General features: G+C 38.8%; 1 protein-coding gene across 1 annotated transcript; it reads right to left on the bottom strand.

Moving 5' to 3' along the window:
- Positions 1-2,271: 2,271 nt before the first annotated feature.
- On the bottom strand, positions 2,272-20,626 carry LOC104079926 (25-hydroxycholesterol 7-alpha-hydroxylase; the record flags this gene model as incomplete). Its single annotated transcript, XM_009582121.1, has 5 exons — positions 2,272-2,665; positions 6,640-6,818; positions 12,896-13,102; positions 13,546-14,142; positions 20,490-20,626. Coding segments are annotated over 5 exons (1,417 nt in total), but the record flags the coding sequence as incomplete, so codon positions are not given.
- Between the last annotated feature and the right edge of the window lie 3,365 nt (positions 20,627-23,991).

Below are 23,991 nucleotides of genomic sequence, written 5' to 3'. Positions count from 1 at the left end.
GTTTAGTGGTGGACTTGGCAGTGCTAGATAAACGGTTGGATTTGATAATCCTAAAGGTCTTTTCCAACCTAAACAATTCTATGATGCTATGATTCTATGATTCTATGCGACTGATCAGCGATTAATCTGAAATCACTAATGATTTGCATGTACTTTTGGCACAGTCCTATTATGTCCTACCAAATTATGCAGCAGCTTGTGATATTCTAATTCAAAATCCTAAAAATAGAATACAATTATTAAAAAAAAGTTTTCTGTTTAAAACAAATACCTACTGTTATTTTCGCCGTTGCTTCAGGTTTGTTTCAAAGTTGGATGCCAAAGAAAGATTTATCATAACTGTGGCATGAGACATTTTACAGTTTACATTTAAGCAATAATGGAATACAGTCAACAGTATAATGATATCAATGTTTCCTCTCTCAATAAACCAGGCTCTAACGTCCAAACTGGATCGTGAGCTATGGCTGAGTACCGAATGGCTCCTACAGAGTAACTACAGCAGTAAGTAACTTGAGTACAAGGATCTCTCCATAAAAACAAATTTTATTCTGTGGCACAAAGCAATAATCAGCTTTTGCTGTTGATTAAATGTTGAAGCAAAGTTAAAGCATTTAATCAACTGCAAAGCCCATTTAATGTAAGCGTACTCCAACACTGTAGACATTATTGATATTATATATGAAGAGAAAATGTTTATCCAATATATCTCACAAAAACATAATTTTCTCTTCGGAGGATTTGGAATGTGGCTGTGCCAATATCTGAAAGCTTTTCTACTGATGCTAATGCTTATTTAGGGTATGTGCTTTACATGAATAACTAAACAGGTTTCTACACAAATAACAATAAATAATTCTAATCCTTAGTATGTACGTAGCAGTTTCCATCCATAGGCCATCAAAAGTGCTTTAGAGATGAGTAAAATTTCTAATTTTAAAAGACTTACACTGGCACATCCCGAAGAGAGATGTTTTTTGGGAACACAAGGCAAGGCCCACAGACATGGCTAGTCTCCCATCACAATTATCATCTTGGCAAATTGAGACTGGACAGCCACGAGAATCCTCATTGGTCTCTGAAGTGATGGCTGGGAAGAGAGACAGGGTCTAAAAATCTCAAATTCCGTGCACTAGGAAATTCATTTTTGAAACAAGAGCTGGTCACCCAGTGAAACAGGTTGGGCAGCCAGTATACAGATAACTTCTGTGGCTGCCCAGGGTTTTCACTTGCTCAAATTTTGGCCCCAGGGAAGATGCAATTTGTAGATAGACAAGTCTGTTTCCAAACACAGGTCACCCTGCTCTGCCTATGCATAACTTAGGCACAGTAAAACACTATTAAAAAGTAGTTTTAGACACCACACTTGCCCTTGAAGCCCTCTTCTTCTTTTGCCTTTTTGAAGAAACAAACAAACACAAGAAATGGTCAAAGTAAACACACGGACGTGTTACTAGGAAAACAGTGAGACAAACAGAAGGTAATTTTTGAGATGATAGAATCATTTCAAACAGGCTCATATATTTTCTCCCTGAAGAATATACTTTTTTGGCTCAAAAGCCAAAACAGATAATTTAGGCTTGATCCAGAGCCTATTAAAATCAACAGAACCTCCCTTCTGACTTTAAATGACTGCAGGAAAAAATCACAGATTTTCATTTCTTTGCATTGCACCAAAAAAAAAAAAAAAAGAAGAAAAGCAAAGCATTCACCCTCAGTACATAAAATTGAAGTCAGAAATGTGTTGCCAGTAAGACATTCTTGCAAATCACCCCCCACCACTCCACACAGCTGCCATCACATCTCCCAAATAAGGGCTAAGACACTCAAGACCATGAAGGGAACAGAGTAAATAAAAGGTTAGAATAATAATTACTAAAAATTTTTTCACCCCCTAGAATTAAGTTCCCCCTTTCTTGCTATTATGCTTCTATGAGCAGATGCAGAGATGCCTCCAGATGGTGGGTGTATGGGGCCTCCCAATCTGACAAGGGGGAACCCCTGTGACAGAGGGCTGCTGAGCCCATTTTCTATATAAATGGCCTGGATTCAGCTTGATGTCGTCCTCCCTGTAAATCCTATTCAACTCATGGCCAAGAGTATGGGGGTCCATCTTGTAGGGACGTTGGGCTATTTACTTGGCCAAACTCTTGTCATCTCACCTCACTACTCACAACTCAGGCAGGACAAATTGAGGTTGCATGTCCCTGCATCTGGTATCTACCTCCAGCCCAAGGGCTTTTCTCCTTAGAAACAAATAGGAAGGAGGTAAAAGCAGAGAGGGAAAAGCAAATGTTTCCAAAAATACAAAGCGAAGTGATGAAACAGAGCAAACATGGAGATTAGTAGAAGGCATACAGGCAGCCGCTCACTTTCTTAAGGACCTTAGCTTGTAACGAAAGGCAATATCAACGTCTGGCAGGAGGATACCAAGGCCCATACGACTGTTATCAAGTCTGACAGCTTTGTTTTCCACTAGTTCTACATCAAAATGAGCCAATAGTAAGAAAAGAAACATCTTCATCTCATTCATTGCGAGGAACCTCCCTGGACACATGCTGATCCCAGAGCCAAAGGGCATTAGGAAATACTTCAGTTTTCTTCCTGCCTTGTAGAACGTGGTTTTCTTCTTGCCATTCTCTATGTATCGATCGAACTTATACTCCTGAAAATAAAAGAGAAAGAGAAAGAAAGCGTGGTATCTAACAAGGCAGTTACATGAGTTGCTTTGTTTGCACAACAGTAACGCTTCTGAAACCCAGAAAATAAGATAAAGAGGAAGACAAGGAGCTGACAGCTTCTCCTTTTTAGCTGGTTCCCTCAATTTTCATTAACTCACATTATCTGCCCTGCAAAGAACACTCCTTAAATCCATTCACTTAGCTTAGCCCTTTTACATCAAGCTCCTTCAACTTCCACGTCTCATCCACTGACTGTCTGGCCTATATTGATTGTAATTAGATTTTGACCGCTTTGTAGCAGGGACAATGAACCTTAGTGGAAGGACAATTTTCTTGTAAAGCATCATACGCGCTCACTGTGGTACGTACATCATGAATAAGGCTAATCTGCCAAATTCTCCAAATGCCTATGAATAAATTAATGCATTGCACTGATCTTGCTCTTGCAAGCTAGAGCAAAATCCATCCTTCTTTTGCACCCAGCGGTGCAGATTATTCGAAAACCAGACCCGATGCTTTGCAGTCAATTTTCCCTTCAGTTGGAGATGGTTGCTGCTTAATTTGCTACATCTGACCTTCAAATGTTTTGCTCCGGAAGCTGTGTGCAAAGCAGGACAACCGCCAGTGATTGACCATTATAAAGAGGGTGCTTTCAAGTCAGGCTTGAGGTTGCACTTGTAACCTACGTTCCATAAATCGAACATCTTTCTGACTATTTTCCAGTAGCAGGATCCCTGTTTTGAGATAATTCATGTTTTTGAATGAAGGAGATCTGGCATCCTCACTCAGTCAACAGCAAATTAACCACTTACAAAATCCTCCTGCATGCTTTGAATAAAAATGACAGACACTTCTTGCTTATGGTCACTCATTAGCATTTGTCCTGCTTTGCATACATCTGCTATAGCAGCAGCCATTTGGAGCTGGCTGGGAACAAGTCAGTCAGACAGAAACCAACCTCAACTGATTAAAAAAACCCCACCACAATGAAAAATACACTGATACTGATCTACCCATTAGATTAAAGACTCTGAAAACCATGCACTGCAGGTCTGGCTGTCGAGAAAAAACAGTGGCAGGGGAGGTGGTCTATAAGAAAGGGAACAAGTACAAGGTGCACTGGAGGGGATGTAACTTTGGGTGCTGAAGAACAGGAGCTTGTTTCTCTAAATGGCAGACGCCTGGATTTTTCGCAAAGATAAAGGTGATTATATGCGTGTTTCCACTGACAAGTAATGCTTTTCAGTCTCTTTGAACACCCCAGCCAAAAGGAAGCATGCCATTTTTTTTCCCCGGTAAGTTATTGCTTCATTTGAAGAAGCACAGTAACAAATGAAAGCCCAGAATACCACTTCTTCCTTAAAAAAGATTCATTTCCTGAAATGTAAATCCTGCTGGTCTAAAAAAGCACTGCTAAATATGAACGGCCATAGCTTAAAAAACCAACCCAACCCAACCCAGAGCTCTTCACTTTGTTGGAACATTTCCACAAGGTGCACTCCTGGCGTCTGGAGCAATTAAGAACTGTGGTATTGAACACATAGACATACTGGGTCAAACCTTATGCTTTCTTTGTCATCTTAAGAGCCATCTGAGAGTTGTAATTGCTTTTAACAAAAAATAAATTGGTGTCTAAGGAATTGGGAAAGCAGAAAACAAGTGTGAGACAGGAATGGAGCCAATGGCAGTGACATCAAACTCAGGCTTGTGCTGCTGAAGCCCCGCGGGTTGGATAGTGTTTCCTTAAAAGCTAGTTCTCTGGCTAAATAAAGACTAATTTTTGACAATAAAGGAACTTTCAGTCATGGACAAGGCCTCCCTGGAAGAGACAGGGTGGTTGATGGCAAGGAAAAGGTGAAGACACTGAGCAAGAACAGGTGATGAAGTTCTGTGTGGATGGTCTGCTAAGAGTATTATGAAAATTGAGCAATCTCTTGTGATTGATATAAGTCTCTCTCTGTCACATCTCGTATTTAGCTTTGTTTGGGAAGCCACCATGTAGGGTTTCCTGCAGGGTTTCCTGATGTTTCACTCTATGGGATTTGCAGAGTTCATTTACTGAGCTCTACAACTATCCGGGTTAGGATTTAGGTGTTCACTTATCCACTTTATGGAAAATTGACTTATTTATTCAGGCTTTGATGAGTGGAGAAAGAGGTCAACAATATATGCTTACACTTACACAATATGGTGCCAAAGCAGAAGATAGCTTGAACTTAAATTTATGTATCCAGGAGAAAAGCATTGCTACAAAATTATCTCGTCAAGCTGCCCGTTTTCCCAGGAAAGTTTTCCCTAAATACATGACAAGCTCAAGACTGCACCTTTCAAAAAATTCATTCTCCATCTCTATCTGATCCTCAGTAGTTATTGTTGAAAGCACACTGCATATTTTAAGAACCAAACAGAACAGTGATTTCCCCACTTTTCGAGAGGGCCCATGTGCTGAAATCAATGTACTGCAATGTGTGGATTGCTCATTCACTATCAAAAAGATAAAATATATGAACTAAAGCTGTACTGTGAAAGCTGAGCAGAGCTGATACTAAGCAGATATATTCAAGCAATGGAAATATGGTAATATATTCCGGCAATTATTGGATAAGGGAGGGGATCAGTTTCCACACTGACGCTTTTGGTCTAGGACCTAAACAAACAGATGGACTTTTGACAAATCAATAATGTTCTCCAAAATAAAGTGTTAAGAATAAAATGAGAAAAAGCTTATTTGTTAGTTGTGACTTTTTAAGCATAGAAATATTAATCAACTATTTGCCAATATACGGATTATTTTTTAAAACCCTCAGTGGGCTTTGTCTTCCTTTTTGGGTGGGAACAGCCAGCAGAGCGCCCCTGGACGTCACTTCCATTTTCATGGCTCCAGCGTTCATCCCGGTGACTGTACCTTACTGCTGCTCTGTCTCTGACACGCTCCACACCTCCTCTCATCGAGGCTGGTGGAGTTCCTGCACAGCGAGATGCTGTCCCACACCAACAAGGCACTTGAATCTCATCTTCCTCATATCCTTAACTTCCTGAAAGGGAGAGCCTCGGGGAGCAATGCCTCTAACGTGGGTTTTCTATAAACATGTGAAAAAATCCAGTTCCCTTCTTCTTTGGCTCAAATACCAAGGATGGAAATCAGCATGGGTGGGAGACAGCCATTTTCTTAGGAAAATAGGGATGAGGAATGGATCAGGTATGAGCTCTTGCCTCTCAGGCAGGGGAGGCATTTAACAGCCTCTTCCTCCATGGCACCCTGGGCTGGGGACAGCCATCCGGGGGAGCAACCTAGCCGAGATGAGGACTATTCAATTTGCATGCAGGTGGTGAACTTCTGAAGCCGTATTAAGGCTGAGGCAGGGTGGATTAATTTCGAGTCTTTGATATTCATTAACTCGAGCGTCAGAGAAAAATACAAGGAGATGACACAATTACCCTCCGAGCTTCGCTGCAGAGCAACAGCTTTACAGTCTCAAGTTCACAACACTCTACTAATTGACCAAGAAGGGGTGAATCCCTATGAAGGGAGGTGAAAAAGCATAAGGCTCAAGTAAGACACTGCTATTATAGGGCTTCAGAGAGTCAATGATGCTTTGGGGGCATTTAGCTAAATGGCCCGCATTATTTGCTATTTAAACCACCTTCTATTATTCAGCCCTCCTTGGGTATCAAATGATCCACTGCCAAACAAAACCCACTTTTAGCCTAAAGTTTATGGTAGTCAATGTGCAATTGTCAATTCCTTTGAAAGCAGTCGAAGTCAGTCTCATCACCATATTTCTCTCTTCAGGCCATGAATGCTTTGACCTATAGGGCCCTAGAAAATACATCTGAAAGTAGGAAGATTTGTTCCACAAGAAGGAACAACAGTAAAAAAAAAACCCCACAGATCACAAAAGGCTTGGATGCTGCGATGTGCCTGGAGTAGGAAAAGTAGCACCAGCTGAATGTTTACCTTAGGATCTTCATAGACCTCAGGGTCCATGTGCAAAATCTGCGGGTAAAGGGCTATCCAGTCTCCTTTCCTCAAACCGACTTCTTGATTCCCTTCCAGCTTGAGAACAAAATCCTCCTGGCTGATGCGAATGTTCATGGAGGACGAGCACATTCGTAAACTCTCGTTTAAGGCACTCTCTGTGATTAAACAAAAGCGGAGGGGGGGGAAAGCATCAGAAATATGGGAGATGATTGGAAGTTATACATGGCTACAGCTGCTGAATCTCGACAGGTTTGGTAGGGCAGGCTAAAGGAAAAAAAAGGAAAAAAACCTCACAAATCAAACATAAAGCAGAGACCAGGAGGAAGCAATAAACAACCCCGCAGGGCTGGGGCGGGGAGCCACGACACTGAACCTCCCGATGTGATTCTCACTGATGGTGCTGAGAAATCCTGTCGGCTGTAGGCAGCACCGAGTTTTGGGTGGAAAGTCATTATTCAGGCACCACGTTGAAAACAACGCAATCAAAAGATGTGAACGCTTTACACATTTACATATATTTTGGAGGCTGCAAGCAAATACCAGCGAAAGCATCCACGGAGCTATTTAGCTTGCCTTTCGAAAGCTGCTGGATGTAATGGCAGGACTATATGTTAGAAAAAATCATTTCACTTGTTAATTCCACAGTCATTCTGAGGATTTTTATATTTATTTATTTTCTTTTCAATGTGCTACATTGCCAAATGATAGTGTCTGTTATGGTCAGAGTGAATGAAAGCAATTCATTATTTGCCTGGTAATTTTAAGAGAGAAAGACACTTTTAATTGGCCCAGAGAAAATAAAACATAGTCCTTTCAGGCTTAGGGAAAGTAAGATTTCTGTCTCCACCATCACATCCTGGAAGGCTCCAGAATCTGAATGTCCTTGCTTTCCCAGTGGCCTTCACCTTTTGCTCCTAGCACGACAGATTTTATGGCTAATTTCCGGCAATTTATCCTGGCAGTTTGAGGAGGAATTCCTTTGGGAATAATATGCATAATTTGCATAAATCATTCTGATAGCATGTATATCAGCATGTAGCTCCTGTCTAGGGCTGCATCTCTCACTTTGTAATCAAAACTGACTATTTTTCCACCAGCGTGTATGGGCGCTGTTATATGTGACTTGATTCCTTCTAATCATCAGTGTGAAAAATAGCCTAAAATAGGGTTTCATTTGCACATAATAATCCATTGGCGTCTGCATTTATGTTCTGTGATATCAAATAAGCCTTCTCTAAGTATTCACCAAGGCACTGTAACTGCTGCACCCAAAAGGTTAGTTTATTAGAGACAGTAGCTACCCAGTGTAGATGCCTCTGAAAAAAAAAAATAACAAATATTCTTTCACTAAAAATTAAATCTGGTGCAGCATGCATAGCAAATAAAGTGGCCCTGGATGCTTTCTTGCAGGAGGTTTTTCCTTAAGCATGCATTTGTCTAAAGAAATGAGGCTGCGGTCAGCTTTGTGTGGCCAGCGCCGTGATTCAATGTGACGTACAGTGAGTCTGTGCATATTCTTTTGGACTGCCTTCGTTACTATAATCAGGCAGAGTCAAATCGGCTTGTTGGTGATGAAGCCAGAAAAGAACCCTGGTTCCAGAAGATGGCCTCTACTGCGGATAGCCACAAGGCACCTGACACGATAGATTTCAACTGTCAGCGCTCTGGCAACAAAACTTTACGCGGTACAAAGAAAGGGTCCAGCCTCCGCTCCCAGACTGTCTTCAACCTGCGGAAAATGAAGCTGGTAACTCCAGGCCGGTCCACCATTTGGGAACGGTGGTGACATAGGTAGCGACACCAGAAATCAAATGAGGAAGGGGGAAGGAAAAAACCAAAAGAAAAATAATTATTGAAGTACCGCTGCGAAATAGCAGGTTTACGTTTAAGCGCCCAAGCGATGCGGTCACATCCTATCGGCGGACATCCTCCCAGAAAGCACGGCAGTCCCTGCCCGCTGCCGGATCCCAAATGACAATTGGGCAGCATATCTTATGCAGAAGTTAATCACAATAATGGAGCACAAAGTGTGGCTTAGCGGTCAGATCGTAAATGACAAATCTGTTTTACCTTCCAGTACCAGTTATGTGTGGAAGGCGAGCTTGGCTCTCGCTCTGAGCGATCATGCCGATAATCATTAGATGACAAAAGTAATGAGTCACATTATGATCAACAAAGGAGAATGGAGCTTAGATGGCTTTGCAGGCTCACATTAAAAAAATAGACAGTCAGCTTTCCACAAATGCCGGAGCTATACATTGAGAGGAATGACAACTGCACAATAAAACTGCAGCCTTTACTTGCAGTTGTCATAGTTCAGCAGACACCAGCCATCGCCGCTGACAGACCAGCTGGGTAGCTTGGGAGGCCTTCCATTCTGCACCGTGAGGTACAGTAAATTATCCAGCACGGTAGAGCAACATCTGTTTCTGTGCTTGTGCCGAACAAACAAGGCAATTTAAAGCATACCAAGGGATAACCAAGCAGCAAATGAACATGACCCTCATTTTTTCCCCCCTTCTTACACACATGAGATGCTAAACTTCACTGTGCGAGCGCTACATAAAGAAGCCAGGCTGTTGTTTGATAAGGTGTTGTCAGAGAGATTTTACATATTTTCTAGAGAGAGAGAGGGAAGAAAAAAAGAGAGATATTTCTCTCATAGTATTGTTATTCTTAGAATCCTCCCACTTCTCTCTTCGTTTCTCTTATACTAAAGCTAGCACTCAGCTTCCAATTCATTCTAGATTTTTTTTTAAAAACTGTTTCAATATACTTATAAATATTCAGTCTTTAAACCCTAATTTGCTATACTTAGTTCACATGCCTTCAAGCATTTGTCTTCCAATTTCCACTGAATAAATGCGTACTAATGAGAAATAGAGCAAGCTGCTGAGGCAAAGCTGGGTGACTTGAGCCTGGCCTGCCACCAGCTTGTGATAGGCAGGCAAATTGAGTTAAAATGAAAAGTCTTGTCAGCTGAAATACAACATGGTAGCCAAACAGCAAGCTGTCAATCATCCAGCCAAAACAAGGGACTGCAGGTAATAAAAGGTCATTGTGAATCATAAGTGCATTTGGCTTTCGTAGGCAAGTTAATTTTAATTAAACATGATCTCTATCTGTAAATGTTTTATAAAACTTATTGTGCATAATGGATTGTTAATTTTACACTAACACATAGCAGGTAATAGGGTACTATAATTATTAGAGTGTATTGGAGGAAAATAGCTATTGAGTATGCAAATATTTGGGGGGGTCATTTACCCACAGGCATCACAGTGTGCCAACACAAACGATGACCTGAAACAAGTACATTTCCACCTTACCAAGAACGAAATGGTACTGCCCAGCCCATTCCAGGAAAATATATTCATTTCTCTCAATCCAACCAACAATTTTAATGCTTAGCATTTGTGTTACGACTACTCACTCCGTATTAGCTGGTTTTGGGTTCCTACCCTTTCCTGTGTATGAAACATTTTTTCAAGCTGTGCTCTTTTCGCAGGAAATATCTGGGATTCAACAATGACCTGGGGCAAGAATACTTCACTAAATAAATGAATGGACTAATATTAAACAAACGAACTGACTGAACATGCCTAGCATTAAACATGCACTAAGTATATCTCTGCTTTACCCTTTGCATTTCCATTATAAGCATAAAAACCGACAGACCATTCTCATGTGTCGTTTACCATATTAGAGCTCCGTTGTGAGCCATAACGACTAATAATGTATGTTACTCTGCGCACACAAATAGGCGCGTTTGGGTTTCTGGAAAAGTCTTACGTAGACAAAACGAAGTGTGCTGCCCCAGAAATGCCATCGGAAAAAAATAATCAGAGCCAAAATTTGCTAGTTTTGCTGTGGGTTGAAAGCTTTTTTCTTTTTAAAATACAAAATAACATACCTGTGCTTTGAATTTAGAAGTAAATCAGGCCATGTTGTTCCCTAGACCCAAAGAATCTGACCATAATAACAACGTTACTTCCTGAGAAAGGCTTTTTAGCAATTCTTGCTTGTTCTCCATAGCATGAGGAATCAAAAAAAAGGCTCTTGTTATAGTAGGCCAAAAAGAGGATGGAGAATCAGAGCGCTTGAAACAGGAGAATGAGATGACAAGGTGATGAACATACAAGAATCCCACCTGGTCTGCCTTACTTGAGAGCAGGGACACAAATCCCGGTTTTCCGTGCTCTGGGTTGGCACAGGGAGTGAGAGGGAAGAGGAAAAGCTCAGTCTCGGAGGCTGGGGTCAGCGAGCTGCAAGGGCAAAGGCAGTGCTGGCCCACAGCCTTCCTGCGACATGGGATTTTTGGTGCGCAAGCAATGCAAATTGGGACCTTTGTCCCTCCTACACATTTATTAACAAAACATCCCTTCCCCCTTTCCACTGAAGCATGACTTTAATTCTCTTATGGCACAGATTTTTTTTCTATATTATTATTTTATGGGACAGTATCCAGCCCTTTATGACTTAAGTGCCAGAAGAATTGAAATCTGGCTTCTGTTCATACCACATTACGTTTAACGCGATTATAAAATTTAACAAAAGTGTTACAAGAATACTACAAAGTAGGATGTGGCACTTTCCTCTCAACACATAAATCAAATGTTACCAAGGTACTTCAAAATTTCAAGGAGCAGCAGAGGAATGACACAGTTAATGTTTTAAACTGTTCATACCATTTTGCACCAGATGGTTTTAGTGAAGTAGATGCTTTTATTTTCCTTATTCCTACACTTCTGGGGTGCTTTGGTGTTTTTTTTCTTTTTTTTTCCTTGCATTCCCATCTCGGTCTCTAAATACAAAATAAATTCTCTCTTGATCTTCTTGATGCTCAGTAACTTTCCTTTTCTATTATTTTTTAGTGGATGCTAACTGATGTGAAGCAATTTTACTTGTGTTCCTTAGAAGTACATTAAATGCTTAGAATGTCATGTTATTCTTCAGAAGTGTTCTTGTCATCAGATATCTTCCCTACTTCAAGAGCATCCTCCATCAGCTAGAGATATATCTGCACCAAAACAGCCGTGACTCCAGATGAAACCAACGTACTAGATTCATGCTACAGAAGATAAACATTAATGCTCTAATAAAAAGCAACCAGATCAATTTCGATTTTATATTTGTACTATCAGAAACAATTCAAGTTTGAACACAGGTTCTTGATACATGCCACATTGGATAGTCCTGGAGAATGGCAGCTATTATATCCGAATCAAGCCTAGAGATGGTACTGCTCCACCACCCTCCTGTGACGCAGCTTCTTTTAAGAGTGGAACATCAGTTCAGGCCATGAGCTACCAAAACATATAGACACGAGCTCAGTTTTAACAGAGGACTGGTTTCAATATTAAAAAATACAGGAATATTGAACCTTTATGCTTTTATTCATCTGTTGTCTATCCTGCTAACACTACCTATGGAGACTTTCAGATGCTTAAACGTTAGGTTCCGACCCTCTACACCCTCTCTCCTTCCCTTGGGCTAATTTTAGCATTTATCTTGCCAGTGCCTGTGCACTAGCAAATGAAGTGAAACCATCAGCTGATGCTCTGAAGGCCTATCCGGCTCCTGGATCAAACTGCTTTTAACAGCAATTGGCAAAGGTCTCCCCCTGAAACACTGATCTAGAATTGGGAGATCTGTATCTCACTTAAAGCTCTCTTATTTTGCATCAAGGTACTTTTTTCAATACTGGCAACACCATTTCTACTCTATAAAGCTTTATCTTCTTATATTTTGTTCAGAGGCATTGCTCAACTGAAGCCCGCTGCAGAAGTCTTTTTGTTTTGTTAAAGAGAGAAAAAGAAAGAAATTGCTTGTGAAAAAAATTACATTTGCAGTTTAAATACATTATCCCACTTTAATTTCAGAAAAGGGTCTTTCTTGGCAGTACCATACAGAAGTATTTGAAATGCATTAACACTTCGGCAGATGCTCAGAATCAAACAACTTAATAGGCATCAACTTTTTTTCAAATAATTGCAAAGCTTCGATTTAGCCTTTTGCATACCTTGCATAGTTAATTACCTAGGCTTTAATGTTTACATGCAATGAGAGTATCTACAGCTATAAACTACATAATTTATAATTGATGTAAATGGGTGTTATTATGTCAATTAGGCAGCTGTGTCCTCCACCTTCTCAGTAAACAGAAATGAGTGATAAACCGAGTTTGCTGGGAGACCCCCTCTTTTCTTCCTAACAGATAAAAATAAATTACCTAGGTAGACCAGGTTGTCCAATTGTTCTCTGGTGAGGTGGATGTTATACGTGGGCCCTCTCTTTTGACCTGTTGACTGCAGCAAATGGTCAATCTCGTCACGCACTGCTGCAAGAGCTTCTGGGTGCCGCAGAAGATAATACATGGCCCAGAATGTAGCTGGAATCGTGTTTCCCACAGAGGCCCACAGGAAGGCAAAATGATGTGCTGGGAGAAAATAAGTGAAAAGGAAGATTAATAGCGTTTATTACACTGATTAGATTTGCAGTGTGCTAATTAAAAGATGTTAGGACACAGACCCAGCCAAGGATCAGTGAATGCTAATGAGGACCAATAGGCTTCTGAAGTCTAATTTTCTGCTTAATGAGAATAGTTTGAAATGTAATGTCGGGGGGGGGGGGGGGATAAGGGGAGGAAATGCAGCTCAGTTATAATCTTTCTCATTATCACCATTAAGTATCTTGTTTTACCACCTCAGCACAAAAAAAAAATCAATTATCATAGAGGGTTGTTTCAGAGTAAAACATTTTATCATTAGCCAATTAGAAAGAACATAAAAAAATTTCAAGGTCGCCATTTTGCCTTTTTATTTCAAAGGTCTATAGTAAATTATTTTATTTTAGACAAGCAATCATTCATAAGTTTCCTACCTGCTTTGTCATAATCTCCAAGCAGCTCATATTTCTCAAATATATCTTGTCTGGCTTGGACCACTTTTGACCCTCCCAGCCATTTTGTCATGTTCTGAAGTAAAAAATGATGTATAAGCTCCTTCCGAACCTTCTTGGTAGCTCCTAGCAACTCAATCGGTATGTTTGCAGCTAAATAGGGAAAGCTGGCATCGAACTTGATAAATTTGTCTCTGATTTCACTAATAACTTTGTGGCCATCTGCAGCAGGAACTCTTCCATATAGTGTTACAAAACTGGCTTCAAACATTACAGAGCAGCAGAATTTGTACATTTTTTCTGTTTCCCAATCTGTTGCTTGTGAGCATTTCCATTCAAATATATCCTGGAGATTTTTCATCATGTGGTCAGAAATGATATCCAAAGGCTTGCCTTGTAGATACTGGTAGATCCTGTGCAGGTTTTCCTTGAGATCGGGGAATTTTCCTTTCGACAAGGCTGGGTAGTCAAAAGTTTTGGAAGCCATTTTATCAGCGAATTCATGAAATTCAAGTTGCTTGCTATTTCGGATGACATAGACATATTGAAATGGGTCCATGATAAAGGTAATATATCTACCTGAATAGAGGAAAAGAAAAAAATAGAGACACGTGCACTTTTATAATCTGGTGACACTTTTAGAAGTAATAACTGAAAATAAGACAACGTCTGGAAAAAAAGCACGCAGAAAATCTCCAAAGCAAAGATCTGTGAAGAAATCTGCAAAGCAAAAAAAAGAAAGAAAAAAGGAAGATGGAACAAGTTTTATTTAGATTCTCTTTGTCAGGATGCAGATTCCACCTGTGTACACTTTTATGGCTCTTCGAAAATCAGCATGAAGCCATTTCCATGTAGACTGATCTACTGGGTTTGCCAACAGTAGGGTGTGATCTCTGCAGTTGTGGCACTCTGAAATAAATCATTTACTACTCTGGTGTAATTCATGAAAATACAATGTGGACTCGTAGCAGCATTTGAAAATTGGAGCTTTTTACCAGCAGAAAGGCAGAAACACACACATTTCACCTGCATGGAGGAAAATGAAGGGGGGGGCTGGAGTGGAAAACATGCCACCTAGGCAACTTTTCTTCAAGCAAGATGACACAGAAACTCAAAATCTGTCAGTTACGGCTGTAACTGCACACTGCAACCCCCCAACATTTAAAGCCCCTCTCACATCTGTTTTTTTCCTGAAGTTTTACTAACTTTTTGTTAAGAATGTGCTTAGCATCCGTAAAATGACTACCTCAAGATTTGATTTTGAAGCCATAGGTTACAATGGAGTAAGGTACCATTTTTAACATGGGTGCCATTTTGGGGTAGACACTGTCCTAGCGCTATCATCCACTGTGCCAGAGCGCACTGACAACTTCCTACCCTTCCCGCGGTATTCAGTGAAGTGACACAGCCGTACCTTCAGCTGCCTCTACAGAGGAACAGGACTGCATCAAGTTTGATGCTTTTTCAAGTTGCCCATGCCAGAAAAATCCTGCAATTTCTCCCTAAACTTTAAGTCAACTACTAAAGAAGAGCATTTTGGCGAGCTATCATGAATCAAAATGCTAACGCTCCCAAAGCTCAATTAAATCTTAACTCTATAGATGATTCCCATGTTAAGTCTAAATCTAAAGTTCTTGATTCTTAACTTGAATGGAAAGGTGCATTAGGGAAAAAGGGTACCCATTAAAATGTACACATCCTCTCTGAAATATCCCAGTTATAAACTCAGGAAAATAGCAAAGCTTCCAGCACCTACAGTCTAATTCTGTCTCACTAAAGGGACAAATCTCCTTTGATTTTAATGGGAACACTACATGCTTAACTGAGGACCAAATTTGGCTCTGTGACAGATGTCCTGAGATAAAGTAGTCACTACCACTAAAAATGTCAACAAGTATCCATGGTTACCATATAGTGATATTTGAATTATCATAGTTTTTCCATATTCTGACTTGTATATACACACAGTGCTCTACAGTAAAGCTGGGTGCGCCCTGGACTTCCTCTGCAATTACCAGCTGCCGTAATTTCCCCCCCAATTACATCCACTGCAATCCCAGTGAACCAGTAAGGAAACACAAGGGATAAGTCGAGACAGAATTTGACCCCCTTTTTTTGTTAACAGCGTGTGAAGGTTTTTAAGATACTCTTAGAGTTTGCTTTACTGTAACATAACAAATCATAGATGTAAATTCATTTTAAAAGAATAAATCTATGAAGAAACCAGCATGAAAAAGTGATCCTGAATTCCCAGTCCTCTTTTCCGACCATTTCTTCCTTCCCAGACCAGGGGGGCGGACAGGAATTTTTAGTCTCGACCTCTCCGGGATCTTTGTTAAGAGTCCTAGAATTGCTCTCTCTTTCCAGCTTTCACCCACTGTCATGCTCTTTATTGAGGCTACCATCTTTGCAATCAAAGCTTGGAAAGAATGCCCATTGGAGCAATTTTTAATAAATAGATTTGGAGTGTTATTAACCCTAAAGATGAAAGCTGGCTTCCTAACTTTGCATTTACAGGGTAAACAATTTAAGTTAAGATTTTTAATTAATATTAATTTAAACCATCTGTCCACCATCTGCTTATTTCTGATGCAAAATATGAGTTTCTTTGTGATCTTTAATCAGACACTTAGCAAACGCACATCAATTCTTATCATTTTAAAGTAAGAAAATGATTTTCAGCAAACGAGTTTTCAGACAAACAAACTATTTTAGCAATAATTTTAAATCAAAACTCATGCAACACTAGCACATACTTTGAAAAAAAAATCTCTGCAAAACAGACTATCACAGATCCTGATTTTTATTATTCTCATCAGGTTCCTGGTAGCAAAAAGTAAGTATGTACCAAAATATAATTCATTTTGTAGAATCAGTTCAGGCTTCAGACCACATCAATGCAAGTCAACAATATATATAAACACATAAAGCAAAATACTTTTGCTACTGCGTTTAATGAAGGTCTATATAGTAAGAAAAGTGGAACCCCTCTACAACAAAGGCAGCTTGTTTATGTACCTCCCCGAGAATCTAACTTTGGATCTTTTAATTAGAAAAAGACTAAAATCTAGAGCTAATTAACTGCAGTTAGTAAGTTGTTGTTGTGAAAGTGGGTATGGGAGCCTTTAGCAATTACAGTCGTACTCGCGCACAGATGCATTGTGCGACTACACTGGTTACCCCAGTCTCTTCCATACTGGAACAGATTGCTAATTACAAAACCATGCCCCAACACCTCCTCTACTATGAGCAGCAAACATCCGAACTGGAACAAACTTTCTCACCTCAAGTTATGATTTTAAATTTTATAAGTGTCAATATGGTTCTTAATTTTGCTTTTTAAATCCTGTCGTTGTCCTGATGAGGTCTCTTCCCACTGATTGTCCCTGCTGGTGTCAGAGACCAATAAATGTAAATCTTTCGTAAAGCTACCAGTTATTATTCGGTATTTTAAAATGCAGCTTTTCCCCTCCCATGCCTTTCCATCGCAGCTAATACCAAGAACCACCTCTTAAAAGTAGCCTTTTCTGAAACCGAACCAAAATCTTGATGCTCACGAGTTTCTATCAGAGTACTGGTAAAGGTAAATGCCAGATCAGCCAAAAGTGGAGGCATATCACACACTCCACAAATCAGGAAGCCTTAAATATTGAAGGTATTTATACAGAAACCGCTGGGGACCAAGCCTTTCCTTGTTAGATTGTAAAAAAATCCTTCAACACAAAAAAATAAGTAGACATGTCCATACAGAAATGTCACACTCCAAATCGCAATAGTTTAAGTCACTGAGCTATTTTATTTAGTACCGTAGAAAAAAGTCAAAATAAAAGAGGTATGCTTCTTTCTGTAAAAAGCCCTCTGATTTTTTTTTTTTAATACGGATATAGAGAATTCATATTTTCCCATCCAATCCTTCAGTCTGCATTACACCCATGCTGCAAATAGCCTGGTTATCTCCCTTTAGTTTATACAGTCTCCTAGAAATAGAAGATTGATGTGGAAAATATGAAAATTGTCAACTTTGGTAAATCCGAGCACAGAAGCCAGTATTTGCATGATAGTTAAGAAATTACTCTAATAATGCATTCTGGAGCTTTTTAATGCTAATGACGAAAGACAAGCATTTCAGATGGCATCTAATGATGGATGTTATTTCAGTAAAGCTTGCAGCAGGCTTCAGCTTGGTAAGGAGTTAATGTAAATTACCTTTTGCCTAAGAGAGAAACATGTGATACGTTACTGTAACTGTATCATGATTTAAAAGAAAAGAATGACTTAGCAGCAGTATTCGAAAAGGCAAATGTGCTTAGTAAAAAAACCTAAGATTATTTTATTGAAAGTTGAGTTAGTCTCAGAGAGAGTGTTGTAAGGTTCGGTATCATTCCTAATAACTTGTCAGGAAAAGGAGACAAAGTTTAATCCCAGGAAATAATGACAAAACTGTTTAAAGCTCTTTAAGTTCTTACCTAGCCGTCTGCCTATGCTGCTGACCCTTAACAAGCAGAGAGGTTGGCTTGGGAAGTATGATCACCTCAACACCACAGACTCTCTCTCTCTGTCTTTCCCCTCCCTATTCTTTTCTTTTCTTTTCTCTTTTTTTTTTTTTTTGAAGACTATCGCATTTACGTAATCGTCCTCTTATTAGGGAGATTCTGCTGAACTGCTGACAATGATGTACAGTGGTGCTTCGCTGGCGTGACGTTTGGGGAAAACGATTCTGCTGCACCACCACACAAAACCAATTAGAGAACTATTTTCTGCGACAGGTCAGGAATTTACATTGTTTCTCATAGAAAGATGTGCTTTTTAATTTCTTTATTAAGATGACATCCATGTCCCTTGCGACTTTTAGGGATGACAATCATTTGCTCATCACATGGGAAAGTACAATCAGCGAAATCGCATTACCGGTACGGGGCAACGCCAGAAACTCCAAGCATCGTTCCGCATTTTCCAAATGAACTAGTTTGAGAACCAATAATTAGAACAATATATATTGATAGAATTTTTTGACAGGACCTTTAGACACCCACCAGGGGGGTAAAGTAATGATAGTCCATATACAGCAGGCTACACTATGTTTGCCGAACATATAAACATCATCTTTGTCAAATCAGTAAGACATATAGAAATCCTGTACGTCTTTGGATCGGGACATGATAGGAGGTACTAACTAGCTTCGGCTTCTTCCTTGACTTGTGGATGACAAACTGTTTCTCTGTAGTGAAGTCTTGACGGTCAGTATCTTTATACCGAAAAAAGAGAACTTGGAAGTGGTATCTCTGATACGACAAATTCAGAAAATCAAAGATTTCCCTGCATAAGGCCGAAATGATATCCAGAACTCACTCCATTTACCTCAGTCTCTGTCAAGGAAGGCTTCCTCAAAATACCTGAACTCAGGGAGATAAGTTGAAACGGAATTTTGTTTACCATGCAAACAGAAATTCGTGAAACTAAATTACGCTCATAGATTGCTTAAAGACACAACTCTCTAAACATAGTCTTGCATAAAATAATAAAGAGGTGAAAGAGAAATAAATATTTGATTAAACACATTAAGGATTCTTAAGTATGACTGTATCTGGTTTTATGAATGTACTAAGGTAGTCTCTGAATTATAATTATTAATCTCTATTTGTAAGAAGCCACAACTGTATATAGTGTGAATATACATTAACAATAAAAAGGCTGTATTTCAACAAAAGTTGGTCTTGTAATGCGTCAAACTCACTTTCAAGATGGAAAAAAATCTGAGCATACCAGTTTCCAGAGAAAAAACCCTGAATGAGTAAAAAAATCACACATTTAATAGCAGTAAAAATGCTCTTCCAAAGATAAAAAAAGAACAGATTTGGTAAGAGGAAGAAAAATTTTATTAATTAAACATACGGCTTGCAATTTAATTAATTGACTTTTGAAGAAAAAAATAATTTTTATTGCAAAATATTACTTATATGGAATTATAAAGCTAATGCTACTGCCATGAAATTACAAAGCAAACTTTATACTTTGCATTTTTATTTGAAACTCCCTAAAAATACAGGAATAGATAAAAACGAGATAAACTTAACTCTAAAGTTGATCATTTGAACAAGGATATCAGCATGTAAAGGGGCAAAAGATTCATTACATCCACCTACACTAATAAGAGTTTGCCTTTTCTGAATAGAGGAAAATACTGAATTTTAAATTGATTTTAGTAAAAAGTACATCTGTGTGTGTGTATATATATATGTAAATTTATATATTTAAGTTTCATTCAAGATTCCAGTTTCATTCTATGTTTTTCTTTTACAGCTAAGTGTCTACATGAACTCAAATGTTTGTATTCGAGCTAGTATAGTAATACAGCTATAAATACAGAAAGCGGCAAGGTTGTATCATACTTTATTATATTGTTATTTTCAGCAAGCATGATCAGAGTAAGAGGCTGGCAACGGGAAGTTTCTATGTTCCAGTCCTGATTGTATCACTGAGTCAATGTGTCATTCATTCCCTTGTGTTCCTGTCAACCAGTTGTAAAATGTGTGAGAACATATTCTGCACTTTTTTTCTTAAGTGTTTTCTAAATTTAATCTGATATTTTTCTGTGCGGTGTCAAGATGATGTTAGTTCTCCCTTCTTTAGGAAAAAAAAAACAATACACAATTAAATGTGCTGGCAAAATCTATGTTCATACATTACATGTCTACAAATTCTGTCATTATGCATATATACCTATAGCTATATATAAATCCACATGCTCGTAATTATATCCTACGGATACTTATTATGCATGCAATATATGTAAATTTAAGTAATTTTTGTTGGCCTAAGCTACACAAAGATGTGTTTGGTTAAGGAAGATATTAAACTAAACATTTGAATTAGTATTTAACTTCACTGATGGAAAAAATCAAGAGAAATACTAAAATATTTCTCACCAGCAATATGTACAGTGAAAATATCTCCAAGTTTCTTTTGCTGATCCAGTAAGAATTTGAAAGCATCTTTTCTAAAAATCAAAGCCTTCCCAAGGTAAGGAATCCAGCCATTTATTAGCGGAGGCTCTCCAGTCTTCCTGTTAAAAACAGAAAAAAAAAAAATCAGGAATTAACTTTGGCATGAGAGCAACTCATCTTTCTATCTATTTATATATTACACTTAGACCCACCATCTACATATATAATTCTTGCAATGTATAATATGTCGTACAGAAAGTTCTTCAGATATGATGGCAGGTTAAATCTAATCACACCACTGAGCACAGAAGGCTCTGTGTGGTGATTAGGAAAAATAAGTGAGAGAAATTGAGATGCATTTAACTACGGGTCGTCCAGTTATTACCATCAAGTTACGAACACAGAAAAATGACATTCGGTAGAAAATCCCAGCAAAGAGTCCTCTCATTTTCAATATTTGGCATGTCAGAGGAAGATGTATCGGAAGGCAATTATGACAGATTTAGGTAAATAGGACGCTGACATTCCACACAAAACAACTAGCCTTACAGATAACGTTTTAAGAATTTCTGTTTACCAGCACACTGACCAGCTACCATTCTAACTAAATACTTTAAAATATAGAATAATAATAGAGGCCGAACATTTACCATAATAAATCTTAGTCTCCGTATGTTTACAGTCTCCTAAGCTAGGAACGTGAATGAACAGTTTAAGATGAAATTCTGGATAAAGATATTTGCATCCAGCCTAAAAAAGCAGCCATGGTACGTTAGTTATATTTATGGTATAGTATAAAATACCTTTTAAGAATCTAATAAGTTACATTTTTCATTAAAAAGGAAAAAAGGTTCCCACACTGTCCTATTCCTGACTGCAAGTAAATGTCTTTCCTTCGTGCTGGTCTTTAGTTGCTTGTATCTGATTTACAACAAAGAAACATAAAGCGTGCTTGCTCTGGAAAGGATTAAAACAAATATTCACAAACAACTCTGCTGCTACATCCCATCTGTGAAGGTGACTTATACTACATGCAGAACAACTCATTCTGATTAAACACAAGATATTTACTAGCTTGGATCTAATCAAAGATCAAGGGATCACAAGCTTTACTACTATCATACACAGCATGGATTTTTATGTAGCTGGATTAACCCTATCATAGTCACATTCTCCCTTGAACTGCTATAACAGAAATGAAAAAAAAAAAAGGTCAACATGATATGCTGCATTTAAAATTTTTATTTTCGTAATTAAAACTTTCTGAGCAGGAAATTACAAGGGATTTGATCTCTTTAAAAAGTTGCTATAAATTTAATTTACAGATAAGCAGATGTGGCCAAACCGAGTTGCGTATCTCTATCTCTTTCTGTTTAACTGACTACTAATTCTGAATGTCAGTTTTCAAGAACATCCCTCTGTCCTCTGGAAAACCAGTAAACCTTCTGGTCCAAACCCAACAATCTCACAGACGACACATCTGCCCTGGCTTTTTCGTTTCTTTGGGTTTTGTGGCTTTGGGGTTTTGTTTGTTTGTTTTGTGGTGGGTTTTTTTTAATTGTGGAGAAGGCGGAGTGCCTCTTTTTTCAATACCTCCCATAAACCACTGCATTATCCATTCTCTAGCAGTCAAATAACAACACTATTTACTCAAGTGGTCCAGAAAACTTTGTTACAGTTAATTCTGTATTAAGTGAATACAAGAAAAGAACTAATCTGAGATTACATGAGAGGGATCACCAGCCCTGGAAGCATAACAGCCCACTCGATACCCTCAATTATACTCTCCAAGCCCATAAAGAATCTGGATGATTTACACATTTCCCCCCCAGACTATTAAGCCCCGAGAGCAGCCTCCTTTCACTTCCTGGGCTGGACACTACATCCCATAAGTAGCATCCTGACAAATATTTAGATAGGCTTTTTGTCATCTTCTAATTGAATACATCTAATTTCACCCTCCATGTTCTGTCATTCGGTCAGAAGCTGTATTCTTCACAAGCTCTCCGCCGGGTAAAAAGGAGGCAGCTCAGAAATCCAGGGGAAAATTAACTTAATGCTCCAAGTCTGCGGGATCACATCAGGGAGACATCTTGCTATCGCAAAGACGTGAGGGTCATCGTTCGCTTCAGACACGTTTAGCTCAGCAGCAATAAGCTTAACACTGTTAAACACTGTGTCAAGGCTACACGGCTTTCAGAGGAAAATATAACACCAGTTCAAGTTACGACCCACAGCAGACTGATAACAGAAATGTGTCTTCATTTCTAGCTTTCCTTCTCTTTGGACGATGGAGGTCATCTTCATGACTTATAGACGTCTGCCAACACACAGCAAAGAAAAGAGCGCCGTGTATATTTTAGTGCCTCCCAAAATACAATGCTTTGCTGCATAAACTTTTAGGCAGCGCAGTTCAGCTGGCCCCGGCTTCCGTCAGGACCGTCACCCGCATCCCGGCTACCTCCAGAAGTTCCCATCGCCTTCACCTGCTACACTGAACCACTAACAAAGCCCACAGAAACTTTTACTGGTTAATTAATTTGTTGATAAACTTTAACTCCGGACTCACACTTCACAGCTGTTGTAAAATTTGATAATTAAGCAAAATATTACAAATGTTAAAGTTAAATTTTTCTCATGATACATATTTTTTTATCAAATATAAAATATAGTTAAGAAATATAAAAAAGCAATAGGAAGCATTTTGATGGCAATTTAAGACTGCAACTTTTTTAATTGAAGCATTCAGAACATCTTACCAGATTACGTTTTATTCAGTCCTGGTTTAACTGCTTAAATTCTAATTCACTTAACACACCTCATAATATTCCCCGGCCTTTTCGCTCCACGTTCCTATGTTTTTTACAGATTGGGTTGGTTTTGCTTATACACAGGAATATATTTACTTATCTGAGAAGCCTCTCTGAAGTCAGTAAGACTCAACGGACAAATTTCTCACATATGTGAGTGAGTTTTACAAATAAAGCATCAGCAACATGTCCAATGCAATCTATAAGTAGACAGATCAGTTACAAAGTGGAGGGAAAGCAACGCAGTTGTATCATCCATCATTGTTAAATGGATAATTTCAAATGGCATTATGCAAAAATCAGCCGGCTACAAATACAGCCCATAAATAGAATGAACAGATTTTGATAACTGTAATTTTTCTTTGCTTTCACAGAGAAAAGATACTTCCTTGTTAGCAAGTAATAAAGTTGAAATGTCTACTCGATCGAAGAAGGAAAGTGTTGGAGTTTGTTTAAGGGACGTTTTTCAGCTCACCCGAAACACAGAAGTCACTGACTCCGGTGTGATTATTTAGCTACTGAGGTAAGGTAGTGTTAAAAATTGTGGATATTGTACCTATGTCTCACTTATGCTAAGCAGCAGTGATGCAACAAAGCAGGAGGAAAACCAGCCGCAACACAAATTATGTGAAAAATAGATTAAAAAATATTAAAAAATATATTTTTTAAATTCA

The sequence above is a fragment of the Fulmarus glacialis genome, unplaced genomic scaffold (assembly GCF_000690835.1).
Source record: "Fulmarus glacialis isolate BGI_N327 unplaced genomic scaffold, ASM69083v1 scaffold29477, whole genome shotgun sequence".
Classification (NCBI taxonomy): domain Eukaryota; kingdom Metazoa; phylum Chordata; class Aves; order Procellariiformes; family Procellariidae; genus Fulmarus; species Fulmarus glacialis.
This window is presented reverse-complemented; position numbering and strand designations above follow the sequence as displayed.